The sequence below is a fragment of the Hemiscyllium ocellatum genome, assembly GCF_020745735.1.
Source record: "Hemiscyllium ocellatum isolate sHemOce1 chromosome 27 unlocalized genomic scaffold, sHemOce1.pat.X.cur. SUPER_27_unloc_3, whole genome shotgun sequence".
NCBI classification, from domain to species: Eukaryota; Metazoa; Chordata; class Chondrichthyes; order Orectolobiformes; family Hemiscylliidae; genus Hemiscyllium; species Hemiscyllium ocellatum.
Window position 1 is genome coordinate 116,929 of NW_026867498.1, and position 11,412 is coordinate 128,340.

General features: G+C 47.7%; 2 protein-coding genes across 2 annotated transcripts in view; one reads left to right on the forward strand and one right to left on the reverse strand.

Moving 5' to 3' along the window:
• Window positions 1-3,818, forward strand: part of LOC132808017 (zinc finger protein 835-like) — a 69,562-nt gene extending 65,744 nt beyond the window's left edge. The window contains exon 3 of the mRNA XM_060821914.1: window positions 3,518-3,818. Coding sequence (XP_060677897.1) covers window positions 3,518-3,790 — 273 coding nt within the window. The 3' untranslated portion in view covers window positions 3,791-3,818. The remainder of the gene's footprint in view (window positions 1-3,517) is intronic.
• The window catches only part of LOC132808067 (zinc finger protein 420-like), a 59,640-nt gene extending 48,625 nt beyond the window's left edge, over window positions 1-11,015 (reverse strand). The window contains exons 1-2 of the mRNA XM_060821978.1: window positions 10,743-11,015; window positions 7,590-7,694 (exon numbers count right to left, since the gene is read on the reverse strand). The gene's annotated coding sequence lies outside the window, so the exon portion shown is untranslated. The remainder of the gene's footprint in view (window positions 1-7,589; window positions 7,695-10,742) is intronic.
• Between the last annotated feature and the right edge of the window lie 397 nt (window positions 11,016-11,412).

Genomic DNA, 11,412 nt, shown 5'->3' on the forward strand with positions numbered 1-11,412 from the left:
AGCTTTATCCTATCCAGTCATTTCTGCTGGTGAATGAAACCAGGCTCAAGATTAGGAGGAGTAAATTTAGGACAGAGACAAGGAGGAACTGCTTTTCCTGGAGAGGAGTGAATCTTCGGAATTCTGAGCCAAGGAAGCAGCAGAGGCAGCTTTGTTAAGTATATTCAAGACACAGTTGGATGGGTTTTTGCAATGGTAGGGGGATTAAGGGTAGTTGGCACCATGCAGGGAGGAGGAGCTGAGACAATGGATGGGTCAGTCAAGATCATCATGAATGGTGGAGCAGGCTGGACAGGCAAAATGGCCTACTCCTGCTTCTATTATTCCGAAACTATAACCCTGCATTTCCCATGGCTAACCCACCTAACCTGCACTTCCCTGGACATTATGGCCAATCCAAATCAAGGCCGGTGAGTAATATAGTGATGTGGGAAATGAACATCAGAGAACGATAGAAAGGGACAAGGGGAATAAATGTACCAGCAATCAAAACTGGATTCTAAACATCACAAAAATTAAATTAAAAATGGTGTGTCTGAATGTGTGCTGCATTGTGCCAAAAGTGAAGGAATTGACTGCACACATTGAAGTGAGTATTTGCGATCTGACATTCCCTGCAGAGACATGGCTTCAGGATGACAAGGATTGGATCCTGAATACTGAGGGTGTCCTCAAATGGGAAGCTAGGTAAAGGTGGAGGGTTGGCACTGCTAATCAAAGCACTGATCACAGGGTAGTCTGGTGTCAGCTCAGCTTTCAGGTCCTGATTTCTCTGTCCTCTGTTGATCTCCCTGTTCCCTTCTACACCTTCTGGAACAATAAAACATTCAGTCAATCAAGCCCCAACCCACAATCTCCCAGCCTGTCAACCATCCAGGCACAGTGTAGTCACAGCAGGGAATCACACAAGAAAAATGAAACCAAATTTGAAATAAATAGGTGCTTGTGTTTAATGTTTGTTCATTAGGAAGTAAACCAGAAATAGAGCTCTCCCAGGATTCTTATACTGCCTTACTTGAGGAATTCTCTTCCCCCTTATATCTAACTATTAGTACCCAGCTATGATTTACAACAATACTTACACCAACAGAAGTAAGGCATCTGTTCTCAAATAGGTAAAGAAATACAGGATGGAAATAGACATTTTCTCTCTCATGCACGCACACACCACACACTCTCACACACACGTCACTTTCTGTTATAAAACTTCTCTTGAGAGGTGCCTTACAGGTAGTTCTGGGATTTGCATGTTAATGATGCCTACAGCCCATTCGAAAATGGGTTGTTCAACATGTCATTTCAGTGGCAGGACACTGTCATGTTTTTCCATAAATTCTATATCTTATGACCTTATTCTCCACAACCACCTAATGGAGGAGCAGCGCTCCAAATGCTAGTGCTTCCAAACAAACCTGTTGGTCTCCAACCTGGTGTTGTGATTTTTAACTTTATCCATTTTAGGGGGGATTTGCTTTGCTAAATTATCCATAGTGCGTAGGGATGTGCAGGTTAGGGTGGATTGGCGGTTCTAAATTACCCATAGTGCCCAGGGATGTGCAGGTTAGGTGTATTAGTCAGGAGGATTAATATTGAGCAATGGTTGAGGGTGAGTTACCCTTTGGAGGGTGGGTGTGGACTCGTTGGGCCGAGTGGCCTGCTTCTGCACTGGGGATTCTCTGAAGGGAAGGAATTCTTACGAACTGTGCAGGCGCAGTGCGGGGTCCCGCTGCTGGCCGAGCCCCGCCTCCCATACCCTCCCCCACCTCCAACCCATTGATGGCGTCACAATGCGGAAGTGGCCCTGTCAGTTTCAGAGTGAAACTCCCTCCCTCTGGACAACTGTTCATCCTGGGAAGGAGAGAGAGAGAGGAGGGGGGAAAATCTGTTCACTTGTAGCAGCTGGAGTGAATCCAGGGAGGGAGCAGATTCTGCAAACTTAATTACCTGGGCGAGGAGGGACGGAAGGATGGGGTGGGGCTGTTTTCCCCAGAGTCTGAAGGGTGACATTCTAGACTTTTTAATAGAACCCTGAGGGGCATGGATAGGGTCAACACTCAAGGTCTTTTCCTTCAGATGGGGGAGTCCAGAACGCGAGGGCAATAGGTTTCAGGTGAGGCCGGGGAAGGGGGGGGGCTGCTGGGAGAGATGTAAAAGAGATCTCAGGGGCAACTTTTTTTGATGGAGAGGGTCGTGCAGTTATGGAATGAGCTGCCAGATGAGGTGGTGGGGTCTGGTACAATTCCAACAGTTAAAAGGCATGTGGATGGGTGTATGAATACGAAGGGTTCAGTGGATCGGGGCCAAGTGATGGCAAATGCGACTGGAGTCATAGAGATGTACAGCACGGAAACAGACCCTTTGGTCCAACTCATTCTTGCTGAACAGATAGCCAACCCAATTTAGTCCCAGCTGCCAGCACCCGGCCCATATAGGGGCCAAGTGATGGCAAATGTGACTAGATTCATTTAGGATATCTGGTCAGCTTGGACAAGTTGGGCCAAAGGGTCTGTTTCCGTGCTGTCTGACTCTAATTGTCTTTGGTAAAAGCAGAAGTGTGGTTGTGAAGACTGGACTTTCAGAGGAGCTTTCAAAGATGTTTTGCTCGGAGTGGGAACAGTAGAGTTTCACTGAAGTGTGTCGGTGTTAATGCCTTGATGTCTCAATTTGCTCCCACCTTCCTGGGGTCGTTAACCATTTTGTTCCACAAATAGCTGCATTGCAGGTTACCCCATGAATTGACACACTTCTGTTTGCTTCCCAGAATCAGACCTGCTCACTGTCAACTGTATCCCAGTGTTGTGGAGTTATCCAAAATGCAGAGAGATGTTAGTCTTGACGTTTTTGTTTTTCTGCCCCTGTAAGATCCTGAATCAGCACCTTCAGGGAATTAGTTAGAGCGGAGTGAGAACAGAGGGGGAGAGAGAGTGGGATGGTGCTTTCAATTTTGTAGAATAACGAAAGAAAAGAATGTTCCACAGAAAGTAAAATTCCTTGTTCAGAATTTCTACCCTGCACTGACAGTGATGACCTTTGTAATCTCTTTTTACAGAGTATTTGAAGATCTGAAGACAGAAGTTTCAAAATCAACAGATGAAGGCCTTATGCGCAAAACGTTGACTCTCCTGCTCCTCAGATGCTGCCTGACCTGCTGTGCTTTTCCAGCACTGCACTTTTCAAATCTGACTCTCCAGCGTCTGCAGTCCTCACTTTGACAGTCACTCAGTCCATCGGGACCGCAACAGTTTTCAACTGTGACTCTGTGAGAAGGAGCAAAGCGTTTTGGTTCTTGTTTGAGTACGTTTTCAGCATCAGTGGGACTGGATGAGAGACCCTACCATAATAGTAGACTGAGTTTGGAGCCTGAAGCAGTGATATGGCCTGGAATGAGGAATTCGCGGTGGGGATAGGCTCTGCACGTGTGGCTGAAGCTCCAGCCATGGAGAAACCATGGAAGTGTGGCGACTGCAAAAAAGTTTTCCGTTTCCCGTCGGCCCTGGAGATTCATCGGCACAGCCACACTGGGGAGAGGCCATTCCCCTGCCCCGAGTGCGGGAAGGCCTTCAGCGATTCCTCGCACCTGCTGAGGCACCAGCGTGTCCACACGGGGGAGAGGCCGTTCCCATGCCAAGTGTGCGGGAAGGCCTTCAGCAATTCCTCTAACCTGCTGAGGCACCAGTGGGTCCACACAGGGGAGAGGCCCTTCAGCTGCCCCAAGTGTGGGAAGGACTTCACCCGCTCCTCCTACCTGCGGAGCCACCAGCGAGTTCATGTGCCATCGCAGGGGGATTGAAGGAATGACGGCCGAATGCCATTATCAACTGGACTATCAACCCAGTTCCAGTGGCTCCCGAGTTCGATTCCCACCGCGACAGATGGTGGAATTGGAATTTGGTGAGAAATCTGGAGTTCAGAATCTAACAGTGAAACCATTGTCGGTGGGGTGGGGGTGGAAGAAAACCCCCATCTGATTCACTCAGTTCTTTTTTAGGGAAGACTTGAGCAGTTATTAGAGCAGTCGTCCCAGCTGCATCCTTTACCCGGTCTGGCCTACACGTGACTCCAGACCCACAGTAGTCTGGTTGACTCTACGCTGCTCATCCAACTTACTTGGATACAGGTTGAAATTGCTGAGTGAGGCAATACTTCCTCCAGGTTAAGGCTATATCAAGGATCCAATTACAAAGGGACAACTCAGTGGTGACCAATAATGAAGAAAGTGAGGGGTTGCACTTTGACCTTGAGCTGTTTTTAAAAAATTGCTACTTTTTCTACGCCTTTCTGCTGGGAGATTCTGAAGCTGTAACAAAGTTGGGTCACAATAAAGATTACCTGAACTTCACACTGAGCTCAGACTCTCAATGAGAGCTTTAAACTGCAACAGGTTTTCGGTTTAAAACTGCTGATTTCTTACAGGAGAAAGTGAGAACTGCAGATGCTGGAGATCAGGGTCAAGATTAGAGTGGTACTGGCAAAGTACTGCAGGTCAGGCAGCGTCCGAGGAGCAGGAAAATCAACATTTCGGATTTGCTCCAGACTGCAACCTCCTTACTCTGTCAACCATCTGTGAGTAAGGTACTCTCTTCACAACTCCTTTTCTATTTTTTTCAGTCTGGGCTTCAATTTATGACTTGCAGCAACTGAAAGGAAAGAGAATGAATCCATGGAATGGACACTATCAGGGAAAAGTTTGTTTATAAACAGTGTGTTTCATGTATTGAGTGAATGTAAAGAGGAAGTGGTGGATGCACGTTCAGATGCAACGTTTAAAAGACATGTGGATAAGTACATGAATAGGGAAGGTGTGGAGGTATATGGGCCAAACACTGGCAAGTGGCACTAGTTTAGTTTAGTTTGAGAACATCGTCAGCATGGAATAGTTGGACAGAAGGGTCCGTTTCTGTGCTGTCTGATCGTAACTGTTCTGTCATGGTCTTAAAACCATTTTCTTGCCTTCCACTATAAATGTGGTTACTGTACCTGCATCCAACACATAAACCTCATGCACACAACATAAAAATCCACACTTTATTGTTCAACAATGAGATGAACTCAGCCTTGAATAAATTCAATGACCCCCTAACTGCAGGAAGACATCCCCACTTCTAATCTCAGTTCAGCCTGCTAATATACCACTTGCCTTGCTGCACCTGTCTGACAACTGGCATTGACTGATGTAGAAGGATGCTGCTAATCAAAGCACTGATCACAGGCTGGTCTGGTTTCAGGTCCTGATTTCTCTATCCTCTGTTGATCTCCCTGTTCCCACAGACTAAGATGTCGGTCTGTTCTCAGCTCTGCTGGATTTCTGCTAAAGCTTTGACCCTGCCTTTTATAACTTCTGGAACGATAAAATATTCAATCAAGACCCAAGTCACAATCTCCCAGCCTGTCAACTATCCTAATACAAGGTGTAGTCATAGCAGAAAAATGAAACAAAATCATAAATAAATAGGTGCACGTGCTTAATGTTTGTTCATGAGGAAGTAAACCAGAAATAGGGGTCTCCCAGGAATCGTACAGTGACCTACTTGAGGAATTCTGTCACCCTTACACCTATTAGGATCCAGCTATGAATTACAACAACATTTACACCAACAGAAATAAAGCATCTGTTATCAAATAGAGATAAACAGCACGGAAATAGACTGTTTCTTTATCTCATGCACACATGAGATAGATCATCCATGGGGGTGAGTTTGAATTTGCAGCATGATGTTTGCAAATACATTCTACTTTGCAAGGTTTGTGAAGGTTTGTAGCTCAGGTTGAGGTTTAGGGTGTAGGTTTGATATCCAGACGTTTCATTACCTGGCTAGGGAACATCATCAGTGGCGACCTCCAAATGGAGCGAAGCTGATGTCTCCTGCTTTTGATTTATATGTTTGTTCTGGATAGGGTTCCTGGGGTTTGTGGTAGTGTCATTTCCTGTTCATTTTCTGAGGGGTTGATAGATGGTATCTAGATCTATGTGTTTGTTTATGGCATTGTGGTTGGAGTGCCAGGCCTCTAGGAATTCTCTGGCATGTCTTTGCTTAACCTGTCCCAGGACAGATGTTGTCCCAGTCGAAGTGGTGGGTTTTTTCATCCGTATGTAGGGCTACAAGGGAGAGAGGGTCGTGTCTTTTTGTGGCTAGCTGGTGTTCGTGTATCCTGGTGGCTAACTTTCTTCCTGTTTGTCCTACGTAGTGTTTGTGGCAGTCCTTGCAAACCCCCGGAGTATGGGTCTGGGTGGTATACGCATTGGCGGGTCGGTGTGGACTTGTTGGGCTGAAGGGCCTTGTTTCCACACTGTAAGTAATCTAATCTAATCTAAAAAGATTTACAAGGATGTTGCCAAGACTGGAGGATTTGAGCTACAGGGAGAGACAGAACAGGCTGGGGCTGTTTTCCCTGGAGCGTCCGAGGCTGAGGGGTGACCTTATAGAGGTTTATAAAATCATGAGGGGCATGGATAGGATAGATAGATAAAGTCTTTTCCCTGGGATGGGAGAGTCCAGATCTAGAGGTCATAGGTTTAGGGTGAGAGGGGCAAGATGTGAAAGAGACCCAAGGGGCAACCTTTTCGTTTAGAGGGTGGTACGTGTATGGAATGAGCTGCCAGAGGAAGTGGTGGAGGCTGGTACAATTGCAACATTTAAAAGGCAACTGGGGGGATATGGGCCCCGTGCTGGCAGGTGGGACTAGATTGGGTTGGGATATCTGGTCGGCATATACGAGTTGTCCAGGTTCAGGTGGATTGACAGTACTAAAATACCCATAGTGCCCAGGGATGTGCAGGTTAGGTGCATTAGTCAGGGGTAAATGTTGAGCAATAGGGGTTGGGGAATTGCGTGGTGGGTTACCCTTTGGAGGATCGGTGTGTAGTCTTTGGGTCGAGTGGCCTGCTTCCACACTGTGGGGAGTCTCTGAAGGGGAAGGGATTTTTGTAAACTGTGCAAGGCAATGCAGGCGTAGTGCGGGGGCCTGCTGTTGGCCTTGCCCTGCCCTTGGCCTTGGCCTTGCCCTTTGCACCTCCCCCTGTTGTTGAGCTGTCTAAAAAACAGCTACTCTTTCTCTGCCCTTTTGCTGGGGGCATCTGAAGCTGTAACAATGTTGGGCCATAATAAAGGTAACCAGAACGTACTGCTGGGCTCAGGCTCTCATTGAAAGCTCCAAGCGGTGTTTGTTTTAAAGCTGCTCATTTCTTGCAGCCTCCTGCACTAAGTTTCCAATGTCGTGTATCAGATGGAGCAGTGAATGAGTAGCTGGGTTCGTTAGAAATTATAAACTTTTCAGGAGTGCAGGCACTGCATCGTTTCATCTGCAGTTTACTGGCAGCACTGGGAGGTATGGGCTGTGTTCATTAGAAAGGAGGTGGAGGTGGAGGTGCTGCTGTTGGACTCGGTGGGACAAGGTTTAAAAATCAAAAACCGGGTTATAGTCCAACAGTTTTATTTGGAAGCACTAGCTTTCGGAGCGCTGCTTCTTCATTGGGTAGCTGTGGAGCAGGATCATAAGATGCAGAGTTAAGAGCAAAAGGTAACAGTGTCATGCAACAGATATGATATATTGACAAATGTAGATTGATGTTAAGCATTCAGCACACTTACCTTAATTGTTCACACCATTGAATAAAGGAGTTGGGACATCATGTTGAAGTTGTACAGGATGTTGGTGAAGTCACTTGTAGAGTACTGAGAAGGCTTCTGGTGGCCCTGTAATAGGAAGAATACTATTACAGAGGGTTCAGTGAAGATTTACCAGGATGTTGTCAGGACTGGAGGGTTTGAGTTATAAGGAGAAGCTGAGACTGTCTTCACTGGAGCACAGGAGGTTGAGGGGTGACCTCATTGAGATTGATATAATCATGAGGGCTCTAAGTAACACGAACATCAAATAGCGAGGAGCCTGCATGGTTATGTCAAGTGAGTGGGGGAGAAATTGTGGCATTTGGACACTTTAAATCCATCAGAAACAGCATCTCCATAGAGCATACTGTGCATGTCAGGTGGGGTGCCAGAAGACTGGAGGTTGGCTCATGTGGTGCCACAGTTTAAGAAGGGTGGTAAGGACAAGCCAGGGAACTATAGACCAGTGTGCCTGACATCAGTGGTGGGCACATTGTTGGAGGGAATCCTGAGGGACAGGATTCTACCTTCATCTCGGTGGATGGGCTGGGACTTTTTCACTGGAGCATTGGCAGTGGAGATGTGACCTTATCAAGGTTTATAAAATCATGAGGGGAAGAGATGAGGTGAACGAAGGGTGTCCTTCCTCTAGGGTTGGGGTTTGAAGATTAGGGAGCAAATTTTGACAGTGACAGGAGAAAGAGATTTTAAAAAGACTTGAAGGGCACAATTTTTTTTACACAGAGTGGTTCACGTGAGGACTAAATGTCTTGAGGAAGTGGTGGATGCAGGTACAGTAACGTCATGAATAGGAAAGGTTTGGAGGGATATGGGCCAAAACACTGGCAAGTGGGACTGGTTTAGTTTGAGAACACAGTCAGCATTGACTAGTTGGACTGAAGGGTGTGTTTCTGTGCTGTCTGACTCTGGATATATCTTAAAACTGGATACTGGTCTTAAAACCATTTTCATGCCTTCCCCCACAAAATCATGTGAACTCAGCCTTGAATATATTCTATGACCCCACCCCCCCTCCCCACCCCCCCTCCTAATTGCTGGAAGACATTCCCACTTCTGAACTTAAGTCCTCTTGCTAACACACCACTTGCCTTGCTCATTCCTGCTGCACCTGTCTGACAACTGGCACAGAAGGACACTGATGCCCCTCTGAACATCCACGCATCATTCCTGATGAAGGGCTTGTGCCCCAAGATACGACTGTCCTACTGCTCGACCCACTGTGCTTTGCCAGTTGTGGTCGTCTCTACATCAGGAAGACCGAGCGTAAACTTGGGGAATGGTTTGCCGAGCATCACAGCCGGGTCCGCAGAGGCTGAGCGGACTTCCCAGTCTCCACCCATTTTAATGCCCCTTCCCACTCCCCTTCTGACAAATTGGAGGAACAAAACCTCATCTTGTCTGAGCAGTCCACAGCCCGGAGGACTCGACACAGTTCTCCAGTTTCAAATAATCTCCCATCCCATCCCCCAACTCACTTCCCAGCCCCTTCCACTCTTCCCTGCCAACTAGATTCCATCCTCCCATTCACCAACCAGGTTATGGGGATAAGGCAGGAAAAGGATACTGATTGAGGATGATCAGTCATGATCATAATGAATGGTGGTGCTGGCTCGAAGGGCAGAAGAGCCAACTCCTGCACCTATTGTCTATTGAATCCTCTACCTGTCTCCACCTATCCCCACTTCATCACCCTGCCCCCAGCACACCCTTGTTCCACAGCTCTCCCTACACCCACCCCCAATCCTGAACAAGGGTTACACCAGATACCTCAACTTCTCCACCTCCTGATACTGCCTGGCTTGCTGCGTTCTTCCAGTCTCCTGCCTGTCTATTTTGCCAATTGAGACAAAGGCTTGGACTAACTTTTCCAGAGTCTGTCCCCTCGCTGGATTCACTCCCATTCCTTTCAGTTGCTCCAAGTCAACAATTGAACCCCAGAATCGAACGTAAATGGAAAAGGGGGTGAGAAAAGAGAATGCTGTACACACAGATGTTGGACAGAGGAAGGAAGCTGCAGTCTGAGTGAAGCTCAATCTTCATTGAGAGAGAGGAGGGGCAGGAGCTTCAGATCCTCATGGCCCAACTTCCGCATTCACCAATAGGAGAGCTCCGAATGGCAGGACGACAAGTCTCCTTCCGGTCCTCCAGTGATCCTTATTTGTCCATCAAAAGTAGGTTTTGCCCCTTTTCTGCTGACAATGAGGAACACGCCCAATATTTTGGTGACATTGGCAAACATGTGTGCTGCTTGGTGACACCGAGGAGCGTACACAAAATGCTCTGGAGCAATGCTGGTGTTATTGACAGATGTTAAGTTTCCAAATGTCTATCGGAGATCAAAAAGTGCAGAGTGATTTTTTTTCCCCCATGTGACTCGATATTTGATTGAGCAGCCAGACAAATGCAAAAGCAATGTTTTTAAGTCTTTTCCTCCGTGTTGGGGTGACCTTCACAACTAGAGGACATAGGTTTAGGGTGAGGCCACAAAGATATAAAAGGTACCTGAAGGGCAATGTTTCCATGCAGAGGGTGGTGCAGGTATGGAATGAGCTGCCAGAGGAAGTGGTGGAGGCCGGTATAATTAGAGCCTTTAAAAGGTATCTGGATGGGTATATGAATAGGAATGGTTTAGAGGGATATAGTGCTGACAAAGGGGACTTGATTCACGTAGGATATCTGGTTGGCGTGGACAGGTTGGACTGAAGGGGTGTGTTTCCGTGCTGTACATCTCTATGACTTTAAATAATAAAAAGTCTACTTCTCCAATGAACAAACTATATCCATGTTAACAAGGCTTAGTGCACAACCTGCTTCACAAACCATTCTCAACAGGTCCTGCCCCTTCAATGACTGAGGAACATATACATGTTGGTGCATAGTATCCTTCACTAGTATTTACACACTACCCTCAGCAATTGCACAAGTAACAGCAAAGGGCAAACAGCACAAGGATTAAACACACAGTGAGGGGTAAACAGCACAAGGATTAAACACACAGTGAGGGGTAAACAGCACAAGCGCCAGTAAAAGCAGATGGAAAGTGAGTGTAAAATGTGACTATGACAGGACAGGCCCCACATTCCTTCCCCTCCGTCCCCCCACAACCTGCCTCACCTTTCACCTCCCGGGCCCAGTACCTTCCAGGTGGCCCCATAGTTGACACAGGGGCCGCCCCACGACCAGTAGAACTCCACCACCCAGGCGCCCGACCAGTTCCCAAGCAGGTCCTTAACCCCATCCGCCTCCAGAATGTTCACCGGCTCCTGGCTGCTGTACAGCCGGCCGGTGTGGCCGTGACACAGCAGCTGCGCCAGGAAGGCGGCGGCCAGTGCCGGGTGTCTGCCCCGGGCCGCACGGCGCCATTTTCCTAACGGCCGCCCTCCCGCCGCTTCCTCGCTCGAGCGACTTCTCCTCCCAACCGCCTTCGCCCCCGCGTGACGTCTGCACGGGGGGATGGGCGGGGCCGGGGGAGCCTCACCGTCACCAAGCAACAGCCACCTCGCGCTACAACTGCTCATTCACAAAAACAAACTCTCCTGTCTCGCTCTGCAGCTGCAGGGGGGGACACTGCCACGTTTCGAGGAGCCCTGTCTACATTGGGAAAGCTCACCGCTCCATTTAAACACATATTCCCACATCTAACGGAACGGCCTCATATCTAAAGGGGGAAATCTGCATTTTAAAGGGACATGGACATTTTAACGGTATTTCCGCAAATACAGAGATGTAAATGGACGAGATTACATTTCAAAGGGATGTGGGCACATTCAAAGGGATATCTTAA